The sequence below is a fragment of the Thunnus thynnus genome, chromosome 13 (assembly GCF_963924715.1).
Source record: "Thunnus thynnus chromosome 13, fThuThy2.1, whole genome shotgun sequence".
NCBI lineage: Eukaryota > Metazoa > Chordata > Actinopteri > Scombriformes > Scombridae > Thunnus > Thunnus thynnus.
Window position 1 is genome coordinate 13242230 of NC_089529.1, and position 20740 is coordinate 13262969.

Sequence of the window (20740 nt, forward strand, 5' to 3'; positions counted from 1 at the left end):
CTAATATAGAAATAAGCAGGTTACTTTCATTTAATTATATTCATTATGTACTGTATTAAAAATCACCTGCAGTAGTGTTTTTTTTTTTATATTAAAACTCTTACGATGTGCAAAAAAAAAAGGAGAAGAAAAAGATCTTTGGTTCCTATCATGAAAGACATTTAAATAAATCCAGTACAGTTTTTATTGTTGTCCCTCTTTTAATGCTGTAGTCCAAATCATCCAGGATTTCCCACCATGTGTACACACAGGGACAGGGTCACATGTCAGGTAGAAAAAACAAAGTAATTGTGAAACCAAGACAAAGTACAAACGTTTGCTTCATCATTTCCCGAAACACGAAGGCACATTTGAGTATTGCTTGTTGACATGTTGATTCAGTTATTGATTGTGTGCTCTGTCATACCACACTGGTTAACTGCAGTAATTTGACTGACTTCACCACTCTTTATTTGTTCAGGATTTTGCTAATAGTCTCAAAAGGGTGAAAGATTCACTGGGATACAACTGTGAAGAGTTAGTGACAGGAAGGATATGTGATGATATCGTTCAAAGGAAGAGCTGACGAAGTTCTTATTTTGAAGACGTTTTTTAGACGATGGCCATCGAGTCCATTCCATGTACAAAGATGGTCTGGGCAACGTACCACTGTCGGTGCACAACTTATATAGGGTTACACATCTGTATCTTATCACATGAATAACAGGTTTTCCATGGGCACTAATTCAGTTGGGAGCCCTCCAATCAAGTGGTTGACAGCTACCTCACAACATATTATGTATCATTACATACCACATCTGGAACAGTTCCAAACTTGACCATAAACCCATTATTTGTATTTAAAGGTCCCCCCAAGAAGGGCTATATTATATGACCTAAAATGACATGCAGATTATGGAATGTTTATGTCACATGTCCAACACTCAAAATCAGTAAAATACCCCCCCCCCCCCAAAAGTGTTTTAAAACTGAAAGTTCAACAGGGGACAGCAAAACCTTGAAGATTGAGGGTAAGTGTGCATGTACTGCAAACATACACACACAATGTTGGTTGTATCAGTCAAACATTAAACTACTGAAGGTCACTGAACAGCTTTTATGTATTTAACAGTTTTAAGCTGAACATCATCAAAACTTCTCGTCATATTTTCAAGTCACCTACATTGTTTCTTGAAAATGATGAAATTCCTTCTCTGTTTCCAAACAATACAAACACAACTGATAATTTTACAGCCTCTCAATTTGTTTCAGGTGTGTCTCTTGCCTCTCAGAGGACTGATTGATTAAGGCCTGATAATTTGGATTTGACAGTATATTGATGCAGATGTGATGTTACATAGCTACACCTTTAAAAAGGTTTGTGAGCTACATTTGATGAAATGTGACAAAGTGAGAGTAAAGGCAGGCGTCTCTTTTTCACCAAGACAGGCTTTCCAGGTGATAGAAGGGGACTTAAGGATGAGTCAGTCAGTGACAGCTGGGGATCAGGCCTTTGGACCCCAATGCCTCTCCTCTAGTGCCGCCCTCTGGACAAATCACACTACTGGTGATTCCTTCTGTAAAATCCTCAGTATTTGTTCCATCTGACATTTTGTGGCATGTAGGAGCTGCCAGCAGAAGCTTTAGGCAGGGTAACTCAAAGGGAGAAGGAAAAATAATATATTTTTTCTTAATATACTTATAATTGCAAGAAATGTTGGCATAGTAAGAGGTTTTTCATGCGTACAGTCCCAGTATTTTGTAACATTTTCCATCAATAAGATAGCAAATTTCGAGGATTGTGAAGATGGAGGTATTCTCTTAAGCATCCTTATAATTTGACAAGTTACAATAAATAGCAACAAAGGGAAACTTTATTATTTATCTTTAAATATATTTTATGAGGATTTTTGTTTGTGGAGGGTTTTTTGTAAAACTGTAGTGAATAATGTTTTTTTTTTTTTAATTTACTGCAACATACGTTCAGAACAGTTGTACAAACATAAAGCTTCAACGTGAATGCATGTATCAAGAGTTACAGAAGCAAAATTCAGATAAATGATGAGTCACATACAAATATCAAGATAGATAGACAGATACAAATATCAACAGACAATAGATTTGTAAAACTTAACAGCCGAATAGCAGTAAGAAGATGAAAAAACAAAACAACAACAAACAAAAACAAAAACGACAGATGCAAAAATCAGATGTCATATAAAAAGTCTAGAAAATGTGATTTTCAACATGTTTGGCAACGGGACGCGATGACGTAGGACGCACAGAGGACGTGAAGAAGAAGCGGAAATGACGAACATGACGGAAGTTAACGCGCCAAATTTGTGCCAAATTCACTGCAGTCGCTGTATCAAACACATGTAAAAGTTTAACTATTTTTTGCGGGCTGAGGGAGGCTGTGCAGGTAAGATAACCAACTAACGACAAATCAACAACAGTCTGCTTTTCACCGGGTTTTTTCTGTTTTTGTTTGTTGTAGTACGCCATGTATGTTAATGACATTTAACAGCGCTGTTGACAGGTAAAGTAGTTTATCTTAGATGGACAGACACTGTTTAAAGGTGACAGTATTGAGAGAAGTCATTAAATAATAGGTACGAGTAAATATTAGCCTTGAAATGTGTGTTTTTCTGTGACAGACTGTGTTTTCTGTCTTTAGCATGGCGGTGCCTTTTGTGCAGGACTGGGACCTTGTTCAGACTCTGGGAGAAGGAGCTTATGGAGAGTATGAATGCTTCTTCATTATTATCACCATCATTCACAGCCATCACTTTGTCCTTCAGACAGCAGTGAATCTCCAGCCACTTTAACACACACAGTTGTAACCAGGTATCCTCTTGATAAACTGCTATGCTACAGGAAGCTGAGTTGATATGCCAGAAATATTTATCTGGTGAGCAAAGTCACAAAAGACTAGAAGAGCACATTTCTGCTCAGAACAGGATTAAAGTTGGAAGAACAAGCAAAGTAAGCTTTCAGTTTGGATACATTAAAAACAAAAGAGCTACGTGCTAATCTGCGATGTGAGAAAGATAAATATGCACATAAAAACAGAAGATGAAACACGAGAGCCTCTTTTCATCTACAGTTTTGTAACACAAGTGGAGTTGCAACGATTAGTCGATCAACATATTATAAATCAGCTACTATTTTGGAAATGTGATAATGATTTTAGTCACTTTAAGCAAAAATATCGGGAATTCTCTGGTTTCAGCTTCTCAGATTTGAAAATTTGATGCTTTTCTTTGTCATACATGACAGTAAACTGAATATTAGGGTTTTGAACTTTTGGATTGACAAAACAAGACATTTAAATACTAGAGATATGCAGAGAGCCCAGTATCCTGATGTGAGTGGTCTCTTTCAGGATGACAACGCCCCAAATTTTGTTGACTAGGGGTCACTACATGTTTTTAATGAGTATGAAAATGATGTGAATCATATGCTATGGCCTTGGCAGTCACCAGATCTCAACCCAAATTGAACACCTATGGGAGATTTTGGACTGACCTGTTAGACAGCAACAAATGAGGGAATATCATTTTGAAGAATGGTATAACTGACTTTTATAAAAGATAAATAAATAAATAAAAAATGGTGATTTTTTTTCTTTTTATTTTAATGTAGGCTATGTATTGTACATTGTTTATATTGTATATGTCTAATGGACTATGAGTTTGACAATAAAGTTGACATAACATAATATAAACGTGGTCAGGACAACGATAACTAATATGCAGATAAGAATAGATGCCACCTTAATGCAGAAATGACAGAACTTGTCACACCGACACAGACCATCAGAAACCTGGATAATGTAAGACTCATACAGGCATATCCTGAACAGGACTAAAGCCAGGACGAGTTGTAACAGGCAAACAGTGTACTGTACTTAATACCAGTCTGTGTGTTGTTGACACATTACAGATCAGTGATGTAGCGAACATCTCAGTCAAGTGCGCCCCGCACAGTGCGTCAAATGTAGCCTACATAAACATAAATGTATATAAACATACACAAATGTATATAAATGTACACATGCAGTGAAGAAAGAAAGCATGAGGAAAGAAGAGAAAAGAAAAGAAAAGAGAAAGAAGCAGCAGCAAATATTAAGGCTGTGAAGCTCCCATGGCGCCTGGGCCTTGCATACCAGCACGTCAGACTCGGCCAGGTCTATGCACTGGCAGGGCCCTCAGGTGTCATGCACCGCAAGCTTGAGCTCAGCAGTGCATGACACCTGGCGGCTATCGAGGACTCCCCTCGGCTGCAGTTTACCGACGGCCGAGGCGTGGGCTGCCATGGTGCTGCAGTGCAACAGAGCCTCTACGTTCCCTGTGAGGGAGTGTGGAATGGAGACTGATGACAGGAGGAGGTCCTATTCATAATCTCGGGTACAAGCCTTGAAGCTGTCATGGATGACGTCAAATAACCACTGTTGTCACCTGAGAACTGATGGGACATCGATATGGACATCCTCTGTGATGTCACATAGCCCTGACGACTAACATAAAATGAAATGAAAGAGTAAAATAAACATCTGAAACTCAAATTCATTGATAAACACAATATTTCTCACAACAGTTTGAGCCAAGAGTTCAGGAGAAAACTGTTCTTCCCAAAATAAAAAAAATATACACTTCCCTAAATATTACTATATAGCACGAGCACACCGAGTATTAACAGACAGCACCCACATTTTTACAGTATGCCAAATATGCTTTGGAGGTAAGATTTGAATTTCTGTTGCAGGAGACACTGAAATTCCGGTCACCACGTGCAGTGTGCACATTGTTAGCAGACAATTAGCATATAATGCACAAAATATTACAATAAACCAGCAGGTTCTTGTAAATATTCGCTTTACAGAAGTTATCAACTTTAAAACATTCCCAAATTGTGTCAGTTATTTTACTAGGCTGTATGATCTGTAAACTGTGTAACTTAGGAAAAAATAGTCATAGAGTTAATATTGGATCATGAGGATGTCTTGTCATACTATGGGAAAACTGATGTCCTCCTGAGTGATGCATATCTCTGTAAAGGAGCAAATTATGTGTTCTGATGTAAATTGTAATGGAAATTTCTCACCCCAAAGCCCTCTGTGCTATGTGTGATGGTATTGTGGGAGTTGTGTATGAGGCTGGTAGATAATACTTTGCTTGCTTCTTCCACCACCGTAAAAACTTGAGTTATAGTATACGACAAAATAGTTATAACAAAATATAGTTCTAGTGTTACAGCGATGTGTGTCTGTGGTGCTCCACAGTGCGATTGATACTAGTTGCTCCTCTTCTCCAGGTGGAGGCAGTGTGGCATAGACTAAACTGCATTGCTTTCTGAGGTTTCTTCCTGGAACATGAAGCTGTCGCAGCTGTTTGTTGTAAAGTGTGCAGAGTGTAAAAAGACTGGGTCCCGCTGTATTGCTTAGGTTGCACTACAGTGTCCATTCACAGGCGCGATCCCACTACTGAGCGGCAAGGGGGCTTTGACCTGCTCCGTTTCCGACCTGGGCCCGTTCACTCCTCTTTAGACGACCTGGTGGTCCCGAGCTCCTCCAGGAGCACCATATGGATACCGAACTTAGTGCGGACACCCGATCGGTATAGTCCGCTGCAGCACAGAGCTCCTGAGCACAAACGATCCTCCAGCCTCAGCCTCCCGGTAACTTGGATTACAGGCGCGCCCCACACCCGACGAGAGACACCTGCATTAATCGTTAGTTTTGGGATTTAACAAAGGTGATGTCACCAAGAAGCACGCTCCAGCGGCATCTAGCAACGAAAACATTAACTACAGTGTTGAAGGTTCATCAAACAGTTTCCCAAAGATCACTCACTGATGATGTTTTAATAAAGATACATAGTTTTATAAAATATCTTTATGGCTAATTGCTGTTTTAATCTATGCTCATTATGAATTTATTGATATCATCCTATAGACGGTTGACAAAATAAAGGAAAGGCTGGTACAGGTCTGAATGCTTGACCCCTAAAGTGAGGGGATCCGGTGGCTCTGTTATGCTGTGGGGGGCATTTTGCTGGCATGGTTTGGGTCCACTTGTCTACTTAGAGGGAAGACTCCCTGCAAATCAGTACAAAGTTGTTCTGAGTCATCACCTTTATCCTATGATGAAACAAACCAGTATTTGTATCTGTATTTTTTGAGGCAGCAAAATTATTTGTATTTGCATTTGAGTAAAAGTGGAGAGAGGTTTTAAAATCCTGTTTTTGTTTTTATTATGCTCTTAATTTTAGAAAATTAGTGTTACAATAAGGGTTCACGAATAAACTACCTTACGAAGGAGGTCCCCATTCCGGGTCTCGAACTTGAGTCTCCCAGATCATAAATTACTGCGCTGATTACTGAGCTAAAACTTTACTCATTGCCTCATTGCAGACAGACCTCTACCTATTTATACACCCATAACACAGAGATAGCACACCACATAACATATAGGCAAGAACTTCAAAGGTGATTATTGCTTTGAACTTTTCATTTATTGCCTATGTTTTACAACCTAACATTGTGGAAAGGAGAAGGGGAACAACAGGTTATGGAGAGTCCCTTGGGAGCACTACGCTTGTGTCAGTTGCTCAGCTTTATCTCTGGGGAACACCCCCAACTCTGGGAGTGATGTCCATATTAGGAAATGTGCATCATGTAGCAGGTGGATGTGACTCCCCTCGTTAAGACCTGCTGATAGACGTAACAGCGGAGCAGAGGAGAGACACTGAGATAGTGATGTAACCGACCTGCATGCTGGTATTTGACAAGTTTTTTTTGTCTTCCCAAAAACAAATAATTTTTAAAATATTTGTATGAAACAAATATTCATAAAAAACCCACTATTTGTGCTTTGCCAAATAACATATTTGTATTCGGGTACACCCCTATTAAATACACATATACAATATCACATTGGACTCCCGGAAATTATAACAGGCATTTATTTAATAAATGACATTTATTTTACCATTTATTTCACTAATTACTGACATTCCTATTTCCTATTTCAAATTTCCTTTTTTCCTTCTGAAGTCATGCTTGCCACCAGTGCCTACTGTGAGGGGTATCAGTTCATCATCATAGTTCTCAGCTCCAATGGCAAAAATGTAAATGTCTGTAACAGACATTTACAGAAACCTTTTCAGCAATGTAGTAATTCTTTCAGTCATTCCTTTTTTTAATGCAGTTTTAGAAAAGGCCTGAGAAAAGTAAACTGTTTCATAACCTGTGATTGTGAATGTATAAACAAAGTGTAATTTAAATTACACTAACATTAGCTCTAATTCTACATTAAGTTATTGATACTCAGTATATCGCTGTGATGTTGTAAAGTTTGTCTGTTTGTTTATTGATAAAATCGACTCATTGACATTGAATTTATTACATGTCAAAAAAAGGGAAATTATAACAGTGACACAAATCATAAATACTCCATACAGAAAAGCCATAAATGGACAAATAGTGAATCTAAAATGTATATCATCTCACTCTATATACTGTCATATGGCTAACTCAACCTCAAATCAGAGGAAATGTATTTAGCTGTCCAAAAACTTAAGTGGTGCGTACTCATCCTGGGTGTCATCTCCAAGGACATCTTTGAGGAAAGGTACAACTTTGAAAAGATTAATATGGAAATCTCTGGAAGTGGCGTCTGACTTTGTCTGACTGCCTGACGTGCAAAGTTTCTTGGTTCCCCAGCTGACCACTGCAACCTGGGAAATAAATCGTTGGTTACTTTACATGATCAACAGGAAATTACTCGTTCAAATTTAATCATTTCAGTGGGTTTTCTTTTCAATATATTACTTCTGAGTAATATTTGTCATCAGGTGATACTTTGTGATTGGATGCAAGGAAAAGAACAGCTGTTTACCTGTATTGTGCGATACATGAGATAGTCTTTGACCACAGCACCTCCAGAGTCGCCTGTCCCAACAAATTCACACACACACACACACACACACACACACACACATGTACGGTTACATCCAAAATAATGGGCCTCATTTACAGATCTGCACCAGTGTTGCTCATGTTTTAGTATATAAAATGCATCTAATCTGAAATCTTCTATAACAGATTGACACTTTACTTGATAACTGAGACTTAAAGGGCTGAAGACTTTGGAAATTGAATAGTATTTTTGTGTATGTGCACACACTTTCTACAAGGCTCAGGATTTCACAGAAGCCTAAATATCCCATTAAATGTGATAAGGATATTGAAGACATGACATAGAGGGAACATACCTGTACATGCTATATGATCTACCTGAGGAGCCAGACCACCAGTGCACAGGAAGTTATCAGTCACAGCAACCTCTGGATTTTTCGTTTTTATACCTTCTGCCTCTAACGCATGGCTGATGCATTCAACTCTCTGTAAAAAGAAGAACCAGCTCAAGTTGACTTTTGGGTTTTGACACACACATCAGACACAACACTGCTCAGTCATTTAAAACTCACATTATCGCCGATCTTAGCGCGGACAGTTTTTTCCTTTACATGGCGTCCTGACTTTGTCAGGAAATAGAGTTCTTCAATATGATTCTTAAACAGGAGATCCTCTATATGAGAGACCACAAAAATACAGTTATTAAACCTGAGGCTCCAGCTGTTTTGATCTAATGTTGATAAAAGAACATCCAGAATTTAGGCTGACTAGCACTTCTGTCCTTTATTGGTTTTAGAGAAGTTTATGCTCCAGCAACCCCAGCCAAACTTGTTATTTGAGATAACATTACATTCACTAAACACATTGGTTAGTCGTCATCCTAAAAGCTGTACGTTACAAGTGAAAACGTCATATCAGCCATAATAGAATGACAGTTCATTTTTCCAAATCATATTTAAAATATTAGGACTAAATTCACTGCAACACAAGAACAATTTTACTTTATTTAGCAATAAGCTACATGTCTTCTACAAGGCTCATTAACTGATGAGTATGCTGACTCTCTGCTCCAGACGTTCAGCTTTAGCAATTTTGCACAAAATCATGTATTTTGTCATCAAGTGCATATTTAAGATCCCTTTAACAAGATTCTCCTGTAAAATCAGCTGAAAACATTAAAAAGTTACAAACTAAAATCCACCAACATTCTCATTGTAAACTAAAAAAATATGTGCAGTGTGAGAACAAAAGCTTGAAAGGCAGCAATAGCAACTAAGGGAAGCAGGGCTTAGCAGACGGTCAGTTGTGGTTCATTTAGCTGGAAATATCAGATAAACTCAAATGTTACTTTAATGTATTGCAGTGTATTGCAGACTGTAAAAAGAGTCAATTTAGGTCAAATTGCCCAGTTCTCCATAAAGATAAGCAATTTTTAGTATTTATGAACCCCAGGCTGTGCATTGGTGTCACAGTGTGTCACAGTGTGTCACCTTGGTCCTTGCAGGTGGAAGTACCAACCAGTCTTAGAGCATCACTGGTCTCCTTGGTGCAAGGTATGCAAACAGGTCTGAACGAGATGCCAAAAGACAATATAACACAGAGAAGATGATGTTCCAAGTAAACAGCTTTTAACACAGAATGTTTATTTATTTAAAAACATGCCATATTACAAATGTTATTTTACTAAGCATACTTCAGAATTTGTGATTAATCTATTAAATCTGTGGACATGTTTGTGTGTGTTTGTTGAAATTATCTTCACAGTAAGAAGCGTTTATCAATAAATCCTCAGGGAAGACTGAGAATGTAACAACAAACCCAGCAACAGTGATGTAGACAGAGCTCTTACCTGATATAATAGGAGAATTCAACATATTCCTCCAGTTGAAGGAGAGCCACATCATAGTCATAGAACTCCGCCACATCTTCACTCTCTTTAGCCTTGATATTGAATTTTGGGTGTAACGTGATTTTTTTAACCGTTCTAGCTGTAAAAGAGACACAATCAAGTGTATTATTGTTGCTGTAATGAGGAGTAGTAGTAGACAGTATGGGAAAATGTGTATCTTTAAAATCAAAATACTTTACTATAGCAAATTCGAAACTTAGAAATATCCATTATCAAAGCAAATAACTTCACTGGGTACCGTAACACTTATTTTTGTTGATGTAAACTTCTAAAATGCCAATACGTCAAGTTCAGGTAACTGAAGAGAGGAGACATAATTAAACATACAGACATCACAGGAAAATTTACTTACTTACCTTGATCATCAATGTAAACCTTGATGTGCTCCTTCCTATCTTCAAATTGGAAGCAGTGAGCAGCAGTCAACACAAACTCTTTGGTCACAAGAGAGCCAAGGCAATTTCTGGATCCCCCATTCTTAGAATTTAAATGATAAATGGATTAATAAACAATGTAATGTCATAGTTATATATTATGCAGAAGCAAGAACCGATTTTCTGTTTTTGCGTTTACTCAGCACAACATCTGGCACCACAGCAAAAGACAACATGGACAGCAAAGCATGCTGGTAGACAATTAGGAAGCAGTTTTTCCACAAAATCTCACATCTGAGGCCCTGACTCTGGTACTGTGTTGTCACTGAACCAAATCTCTGTGCATAACCGTTCACTGGTCACAGTTATTCTCCTTTGTGGAAAGTATATTCCTCTAATTTTACTGTATTCAGTCTTCCAATCATGTGTAGGATTCAGTGATATCTAGCGGCGGTGAGGGTGCAGACTGCAACCAAATGAATACACTAATTAAAGCATACTTATGAATATTATATTAATATATAATATATATTATATATATATACATATATAATATATTCCATTTCTGCTAAGTCCGTTCCACTAGATGCCACTAAAGTCTACACGCTGCACCTTTAATAGAAATTCTGAAATATTCACCTCGACAGTAATGAATACTACCCATGGAAACCTTTTCCTCTGGTCCATTTCACTTCTTACAGTTGTTGAATTGTAAAGACCACACATGCCCAAAACTTCGTCTGCATCTGCATGAAAAAAAAGCATTATAAAACAACAAATTCAACGTTGCTCAAGTTCATGGTTATATCAGTATAGAGTAAAGGCTCAGTATGGACACTAAACTTTACAAATTGGCAGATGTTTTAGTCCAAAGCTTTGGGAGCAATTTGGGGTTCAGTGTCTTGAACCAATTGCATATATAAAACATTACATTTCTACATTTTTTACATTTAAAAAAGCTGATGCTTTTATCCAAACTAAAATTACAATAAGTGCAGTAAACCTCAGTAGGGACAAGAGCTAGATGCCAGAGGAAGTTGAAGTGCAACATAAAATGGGAGCCCCTAAAAAACCCGGAGTGAGAAATAAAACTGACTGACAGTCTTCTTAGAGTAAATACTTGATATGACAACTATCTAGTGTTTAACATTTATTTGTTCAAATGTTGATTATAGATGGAGAAAATGGTGTGGTTTTGACGTAAATATATGTTGAAATGCATTATTTACTTGTGTGATTCTTCCTAAGGTGTCGTCTTCCTGTTAAACTTGTGTTTTTACTGGTCTACCCCCTTAATGGAGACAGAAATATGATACCCTCTTCATTATCTGTCCACTTCACCATCAGTGGTGTAGGGCTACGTATCATATAGAGACACCATAAGATCCAGAGTGATGTTTCCACCTGCTCTTAAGTACTTTAGGAGACAAGTGAACCATGTTCTGTCCTCCAGTTATGATCCTATATCTCTTTAGTGTCGAATTAGAGGTTGGAGATGAATGCTTGTAGGTAAACGGTGACACATAAATGCCTTTATTAAGGCTTGGATTTCATTTTGTATTTCATATCTGATTAAAGATCCCCTCCAGACATGTTTTAATATGTATACTGTATATAACACTCTATGCTCTGATATGGTTTTTCAGTTAAATTTTCTCATTAAAATCCTTAAATCCCATCTACTTCTTCTCACGCACTAAAAAACCCAGAATCCATGAATATACAAATATTTGTCACTTCAAAAATTTAACTTGTGGACACAAGACATCTCCTACTTCACTGTAAAGTCCATTCTCACTGTTTCAAGTTTTCCACTTCACACTTGTGTAAGTTGCACACTGGGCCACAATTGACTCCAAACTAGTTGTGGTGTCTCAAATGCTGTTCATAGGTATACCCCTTAAACTCAGATTTTTGATAAGCACAGAGAAACTTTTCTCCTTCAGCAGATGAATGTGAAAATAGCCTTCTAGTGTCAAACTCTGCAATATATCATTCTGCACAGTGAAGCTCAAACACCCAACTGAAGTAACACAAAGAAAAACACATTTTTGAGTGGAGGGGGACCTTAAAAGCAAACACAAGGTGTAGTGATGAATAATTGAAGTAGAAATGACCAAAATGTGTTACCAGATTCATTCAACCCTCTGCCATTACTTTCAGAGATGACTTACCAATTATTTCATCAAAGGCTTCCTTCAAGTTTATTAAGTCATTTTGCATTCTGAAGTAATGCCTGCCACCAGTCCCTGTTGCGAGGGGCTTCAGCTCATCATCAAGGATCTCATCTCCAATGGCAAAAATGTAAATGTCTGTAACAGAATAAAAAGCAGCACAATCACCGCTGAGTCGAGACACATAAACTAACTCAAGCTAAATTTAATTAAGTTGCAACAGATCAAATATAAAACTCACCCAGATAGTCTTCTCGTGATTGAATGTGGTTCATGTACACCATGTTCTTTATTTTTCTCACAGTTGGTTCAGGTGAACCACCCATATTATAACCACCTGCAATGAAAGAAAACAGTTTTCCCTGCTTTAACCTTTGCTCTTACATAAACATAATTCAATTGTATTATTAATACTTCATACAGGCTTTATACTAACAACTTTAAATCTGTGCTAATTTGATTACAGTTGTAATAAGACTACTGGGGTGAATTCATGCATATTTCACACATTAAATGGTTGAGGTATTAAATCCATGATTTGCCTACAGTGAAAGTTTCATTGCAACTTCATTGCAGAAATAAGTACATAAAATATCTCAAAAGGGAAAGGAAATTACCATCTGTAAAAACGATGAGGACGTGACGATGTTCCTTAAAACCTTCATCTTTAACTCGTTGCTTTACCAAAGCCATCTCTTCCAGGAAGGTTACAAAGACTTTGGTCAGATTTGTTCCAGCAGTGTCTCTGTCTTTGACTCAAAGCACACAAACACACAGTAAAACATAACCTTAGAATCAAGTTGTTTATTTTTTTAGCAATGTGTCTGATCTGTTTGACTTACTGGTTTCTGTAAAATTGTCCAATTTAGTCATCAGAGTGCTTAGTGTTTCTCTACCATCCATGAAATCCAAAATTCTGGAAACTCTAAATACTTGAGAGGAGAAAAAGAGGACCTCATAGTTTGGAGTCACGCTAAAAGATGAAATCTGTGGAGACACAACGAATATCAGTTAAGTACAAGGTGAATGAGTTTTAGTATTGTATGAACTTTTGACCTGAATGTGTATAAACATGCAAACTTGTGGAACTGCTGTGAAATGTTTTATTAATGCAACACCTCCACATGTATCAAACTGCTTATCGTTGTTATTTTGTTGAGTAATTGATCCATTTATCAGCATAAAGAGTATCCCGCAGTGTGCACTGACAACAAGCCAAGGGACCAACGCCAAGGAGCGTCAGTCAAGATTATGATGTGTAATTCATGATGAAATTATGATGGTCCCAATAGCCAAACGGGATAAGATTATGTTTGTACATGTTATGTGCACAGTGTGTGAAATGTGCCCTAAAGGTGTATCAGATAGTTAAATGCTTTATCAGTCAGCTCACACCAAAAATACTGTACAATATATGACTTCATTGTAAAAATCGCTATGGAAGCAGTTGATTTCTCTGTATAGCCATAAATATCATTATAATAGTCACATGAGTAAGAGGCAAAACTGTTCATTTCCATGAATCAGTTAAAAATTAAAATGTATGTTTGTGCTAAAAATGTATAAAAAAATCATAGTCTGTTGGGGATGTATGGAAACCCAAAGTGCTCAAAATTGAATAAATAAATAAACAAGACATTATGAAAAAAAAGAAAAAAGTGACATAATCATAAGTGACATAATCATAAGTTAAATCCAATAAATGTTTTAGACGCATCTCTTTTCATAAAGTTTATTGTGGGTCATTTTTATTTCATTCTAGCAGTTTTTGTTTCAAAAATGAACAGTGCTACTTTTCCCCCCCAAACTCTGTTTATATTTCATCAGGCCGTTTTCCCCGATGAGCATTGTTTTTTCAAATGCAACTTTTTATCAATACGTTTTTGTCCGTCAATCCGGACAATCAGGGAAGAGCCAGTTATGTGACAGGCTGTTGGTTTGGTCTCAATGAGCGGGCACCTTGGATGTCCATACCGGCTGGTCCAAATGCAGAGTATTTGTGAGAAAAATACTTCTAAATAAATATAAAATAATGCAAAGTTGCTAAACTACATAATTTGTCTGACCCACCGATAATACTGTCCTCCTTTGCGTCACTCTGCCAAACTCAATACAAACTCTAACATGTCATTTTATTCTTTATAAGATCAAGTAATTGATTAAATGTCCAGACTAGTCACACTAACTGCTGCATCCATCAACAGCAATCTCTACTTTCACCCCATGTGCATCCTTTAAATTGAGCCAACAATCAGCAAAACAATCACAATGTAACTCACCTCTCTATTCCCAGTACAATGTTGCTGACTGTTGGCAAATTCAGCATGAAGGAGAAAGAGTTCTGTGGCGGCCACCCTTTCCATTAAAAAAGCACTCTAAAACTTTAATATATAAACTTTTGAGAAAAGCTCAAGAGAAAAGCTGCTTGTTTCTCACCTTTGAAATAAGTGATTTTGTAACATTTGTTGCATTTTGGATGTATTCCTCTTGGATGCTCTCGGAAATATCCACAGCGATGTAGATGTTTAGTGTCCCAGTTTTTGAAATCCTGATTTTTCTCCCCTCCTGTGTGTCAACTGAACCATCAACAACAAATACTGTTACTGTTCCATAAGCTATATATGTCATATGATACTATATAATGTCATCTATCAAGAACTTAAAGGACAAGTTCACAATTTTTCAAGTCTGTCTTAAAACAATAGTCATGTGCCCAAATGAACATTGACACATGTTTTTCTTGCGCTAATCATTCCTCTATTCATACTGGCCATTAGAAGTTGAAGCCATTCAGGCATCCAAATGAGTCAAATCAAGTAGATATGTTTCAACATTACAGTCTTTTTTAGTGCCTACGTCCCTCTTTTTGTTACTATTCTTCCACCGCAGCTCAACAGGGGAACACAAAGAGGTAATTTGATGTTAAAAAGACTGTAAATGTGGCAGATATCCACTTGATATGACTAACTCAGACTGCTGAAGCCTCATATAAGCTTCATGATTACAGTGAGAAAACCTCTTTCAGTTTTCATATGGGGACCTGACTGTTGTTTCAAGACAGACTTGATAACTTGTGAACCTATCCTTTAATACAAGAGAAGCCAAGGCAGTGTCTTCTGAATTTGTTACACATTAAAAACATCCTTACCTGCAGATTTGCTTTTTTAGATTATATTAATATATGCAGAATTATTGTTTAATGTCAGTAGTTTTGGTGCAATTAACTAAAAAAGAGGATAAAATATAAAATTATCACTCGTTTTGAATGAGACAAAATGTCATCAGCCTCACTACTAAATTATAGTGTAGTAAAAAATGATCACAATAAAATTTCTATTAAATTTTTAAAAAAAAGATAATAATATCATTAGTTCCATGACCTTACCTGTTGGCTCATAAGTGGTGAGGCTGCCTTTGATTGCACTGCCAAATGCCTCTGATACCTCTTGTGAAGTGTCATAGGTGTGTGTGTCTGCAAGAAGCAAAAGCCACATGAACAGGGGTTGGAATAAATGTAACAAAGAAAAGTGACACAAAAGAAAAAACTCTGCAGACAGAAAACAGCTCCTGTGATCATTATTGAACCAAAACAGTTCAAAAGTGGTGGAGATTTCAGTGTTCATGGGTGGGAAGTTGGTGAGGGATTGTGTCCTAGTGAGTGCTTAGCATGTCTGTGTAGATCCCACCTGCTTCTGCACAGGCACTCTCACCAACCAATAGGACATGATCCCTCACTGGCTTCCCACCCGCTAACACAGTTTGATACAGTTTGATTTCACCTATTCATCATCCAGCCGAGTCAATTCAAAAAATAACAGCAGGTTTATTTCACTTAGATTTTTAAAAAAAAATAATTTTTTTTACTATATTTTATTTTTTAATGGTAAATTTTATTTATATATTTATATCACCTGTCTTTTGTAGTAGTTGTATTTTTCTCTTACTTTGTATGGTTACTTGTGTTTTCTCTTGCCTTGTTTTTTGATTGTTATGCACCACAACACCAATTTGCCATGAGGAAAATTCTTTGTATGTGCAAACCTACTTGGCAATAAGCCTGTTTCTGATTCTGACACTTTGGACTGTGCTTGGTACTCACTCACCCCAAACAACAGACAGTTGCAGAATTAAAGACGCAGCTGCCTTTTTTTTCAAGACAGAAACTATTGTGAAACAGGAACTCGTCAAAAGGTGAAGATTGTATGCAAAATACAAGTTAGTTACTGTAGTTACTTAGTGAGATAGCTAACAATTGCGTTGTCTATGTCTATGAGCTAGTGTGCTAACTAGCTAACGTCCACAAACTGGCCTATGCCACAACATTGTTGATTAAATGTAGGTCACAGTTAGGTCAGCATAGGTCTTTTTGTGACATGGAGAGCTGAAGCCATGATGTCACCTCTGAGCTAGCTTTCTATTGGATGCTGTGGCGTCAGTGGCGTCAGTGGCTACCACAGAAATGGACTCAGTCATTCAGTGCCATTTACTGACTGGCATAAAAACTATGAGATTAATAGATATTAAAGGAAATGTCACATTAACGCCTCTTAATTAACTCGACAACCCTAGTCATTGCTTTTGAATGTTGCAGCTTTGCTGTTGCAGGCGGCTGTCATGCAGAAGAACTTTTCATGGCAAAACTTTGGTCAAATAACACAAAATGTCAACAGAGTTTGTAGGTATCTGTCTTACAGTAGCATGCTGGTTCTTGGCCAGTCCACTGGCCACTCTCCAGACACACTCTTTCGCTCGACCCCACCAGAAAAAGATTGCTACTGCAGCTGTATTTCACTTTGTCGCCAACATCAAACACATTCCCTGTTCTTGTGGCACCAGGTGGGATGCCAGGATCAGCACAATTATCTCCTGCTGTGGTGAGAAAAAAAGACAAAAGATAAGTCATAAAACAGTCATGAATTCAGATGTATCTGAAACCTGAAAGAAAAAAGAGATGAACAAGTAGGGATGGATACAGATTGCTGTTCAGGACTTACCATCACGGCTACAGATGGGAGTGGAGCCGCTCCACTTCGTGTTTGATAAGCAAACACGTTTGAATGAGCCACGTAGTTTGTATCCAGAGTAGCACTCATACGTGGTCTCATTGCCCACAAAGTAAAACTCCTGAGGAGGGGACACGTTTCCATTCTCCAGCACATTAGGGTCTGGGCATTGAACCACTGCAAAACAAGATAAAATGATCTGATCAACATTATCATGTAGAGCAGATGGCCTGAGGCAAGGTGCAACACGTCATCTTCACATCACTTACTCTTGCATCTCTGTTTACGAAAACGTTTGGGTGCTGGTCTCCAGCTGCTATTGAGCTGACACAGACGGGTCAAAGCAGGGTATGGATAGTAGCCCTCAGGACAATGGTAGACCAACATGCTGCCTATATGCAGATTCTTGGTCAGTGTGTAATTACCTCCCTCAATTTCCATATTCTCCTCTGTGCAATCACACCAAACTTCACCACCTGAAAAGAAAAGACACTTATAAGGTGTAGATGTACATCTATGATTTTAGAAAGCTTCCTCCACATCCACGTAATACATTATACAACTGTTTTCACAAGCTGAGTCACTACTCCTCATAGTGATTACAAGTTGAATATTTTACATTTGACCACATTATTCATGTTTTTGCTTCAGTGAAAACACAATGAATATTACTCAAAATTGGCACTAAGAGTAGCACTTTACAGGAACATAAAATGATCTTACTTCAGGAATCAGTCATTATGATAACTTTTACAAACTCTCGATGGTCTATTTAATGTTGAACTGCTCCAGAAAGCAAATAGTTCAGACTGGAGAGAAAATATTGTATGGTATTTTTCACCTGGAAATTTACCTTCATTAGTCAAATTGATGTTTTTCACCTTTTTCAGCAGCATTTAAAATTGCCACACAATTGTACATTATTGCAGTCCTGTTCAAAGTTACACATGATTGTTTTGTAAAATTCTGCCATAAATGAAGAAATATAATTATAAAATATAAAAAATATTACATCCCAACTATTTAGCAAATGGTAGCATAGCACCACCTATAAGATAAATATAAATACATGAATATCATGAGGAAACCATGCCCTGAAGACAATTAGGAACATTTAGAAATTCAAATAATATATAAAATATATATCACTAAATTTCTTTTATCTGAAGTTGAAACAGGAGCTCACCCATGCAGAGGAGACATGAAAGAGCAGTGAACCAAATCCAGTGGACAGAAAATCCCATGTTGAACCTTAAACTGGGGAACAATACAAAAATGAGAGGATTTCACTGGAGTCGTACATTTATTTCAAAATGGACAGTGATGTTTCAGACAACCTAAGACCATCCTGCTACTTATTAACTCCATGACAAACAAAGGCAGATCAATAGTGTGTGTCTCTCAAAAAAAAGGACATTGCATTAGATATCAGGTAGATTAAAATAACTTGTTTTTCAATCCATTTTACTAATATAGAAATAAGCAGGTTACTTATATTTAATTATATTCATTATGTACTGTATTAAAATCACCTGCAGTAGTGTTTTTTTTAAAATATTAAAACTCTTACAATGTGCAAAAAGAAAAAGATCTTTGGTTCCTATCATGAAAGACATTTAAATAAATCCAGTACAGTTTTTATTATTGTCCCTCTTTTAATGCTGTAGTCCAAATGACTTTGTTTTGTGTGTCCTGACCTAAGGTAGGCCATGGCTGCTCCTTATTTCATCCAGGATTGTCAGGTAGAAAAAACAAATTGTGAAACCAAGTCAAAGTACAAACGCTTGCTTCATCATTTCCCGAAACACGAAGGCACATTTGAGTATTGCTTGTTGACATGTTGATTCAGTTATTGATTGTGTGCTCTGTCATACCACACTGGTTAACTGCAGTAATTTGACTGACTTCGCCACCCTTTATTTGTTCAGGATTTCGCTAATAGTCTCAAAAGTGTGAAAGATTCACTGGGATACAACTGTGAAGAGTTAGTCAGTAACCTGTGACCTCTCAATGTGGCCTTTTTGTTTCAGGTGTGTCTCTTGCCTCTCAGAGGACTGATTGATTGATGCCTGATAATTTGGATTTGACAGTATATTGATGCAGATGTGATGTTACATAGCTACACCTTTAAAAAGGTTTGTGAGCTACATTTGATGAAATGTGACAAAGTGAGAGTAAAGGCAGGCGTCTCTTTTTCACCAAGACAGGCTTTCCAGGTGATAGAAGGGGACTTAAGGATGAGTCGGTCAGTGACAGCTGGGGATCAGGCCTGTGTTGGCTGGACATGACCACTATTTTTACAGTTTACCTTAAAAAAATAAAAAGTCAAACATCAATGGCCATTGTATAGCTTCATTATTTTGAAATTCACAGAGGAACCTTTCTGAGTTTGTAAAATTTGTAAGCGTGCAACAGTTGTAATGTTTTTATTTGTAATTTATTAACTGCAGTCGCTTTCTAAAGGAGAAAACGCTTTTCCATTTTGAACACTGTCCAAAATGTCAGCTTCACACCCCAGATAATCTAACTAATCACTATGAAATTTACTGAACCCTGTACTGATCCTTTTGACCCCAATGCCTCTCCTCTAGTGCCGCCCTCTGGACAAATCACACTACTGGTGATTCCTTCTGTAAAATCCTCAGTATTTGTTCCATCTGACATTTTTGTGGCATGTAGGAGCTGCCAGCAGAAGCTTTAGGCAGGGTAACTCAAAGGGAGAAGGAAAAATAATATATTTTTTCTTAATTTACTTATAATTGCAAGAAATGTTGGCATAGTAAGAGGTTTTTCATGCTTACAGTCCCAGTATTTTGTAACATTTTCCATCAATAAGATAGCAAATTTCAAGGATTGTGAAGATGGAGGTATTCTCTCAGTGTATTTCAGTGTTTATTACATTTTTATTAGGCCTACATTGTGCACATTCATGACTTAAGCATCCTTATAATTTGACAAGTTACAATAAATAGCAACAAAGGGAAGCTTTATTATTTATCTTTAAATATATTTTATGAGGATTTTTGTATGTGGAGGGTTTTTTGTAAAACTGTAGTGAATAATGTTTTTTTTAATTTACTGCAACATAGGTTCAGAACAGTTGTACAAACATAAAGCTTCAACGTGAATGCATGTATCAAGAGTTACAGAAGCAAAATTCAGATAAATGATGAGTCACATACAAATATCAAGATAGATAGACAGATACAAATATCAACAGACAATAGATTTGTAAAACTTAACAGCCGAATAGCAGTAAGAAGATGAAAAAACGAAACAACAACAAACAAAAAAAATAACGACAGATGCAAAAATCAGATATGTCATAATATAACATTAGTCATTCATGGAGAAAAATAAAAAGTCTAGAAAATGTGATTT

At 37.1% G+C, this 20740-nt stretch overlaps 1 protein-coding gene across 2 annotated transcripts; it reads right to left on the reverse strand.

The window, feature by feature from the left end:
- Positions 1 to 6934: 6934 nt before the first annotated feature.
- LOC137195591 (complement factor B-like) lies at positions 6935 to 18669 on the reverse strand. 2 transcript variants are annotated; one of them, XM_067608089.1, is made up of 18 exons: positions 18546 to 18667; positions 17629 to 17835; positions 17351 to 17536; positions 17049 to 17225; positions 15742 to 15828; positions 14793 to 14932; positions 13199 to 13343; positions 12974 to 13111; positions 12598 to 12693; positions 12357 to 12494; positions 10822 to 10928; positions 10165 to 10285; positions 9749 to 9887; positions 9390 to 9466; positions 8472 to 8572; positions 8256 to 8385; positions 7880 to 7932; positions 6935 to 7718 (listed from the first exon to the last, which is right to left on the reverse strand). In XM_067608089.1, exons 1-18 carry the CDS (start codon positions 18601 to 18603, stop codon positions 7542 to 7544), a joined length of 2277 nt encoding a protein of 758 aa, XP_067464190.1. In that variant the 5' UTR covers positions 18604 to 18667; the 3' UTR covers positions 6935 to 7541. The 2 variants fall into 2 exon arrangements, with proteins under 2 accessions (XP_067464190.1, XP_067464191.1); XM_067608090.1 differs by lacking the exons at positions 6935 to 7718; positions 7880 to 7932; positions 8472 to 8572 and having other exon boundaries at positions 8292 to 8385; positions 18546 to 18669.
- Between the last annotated feature and the right edge of the window lie 2071 nt (positions 18670 to 20740).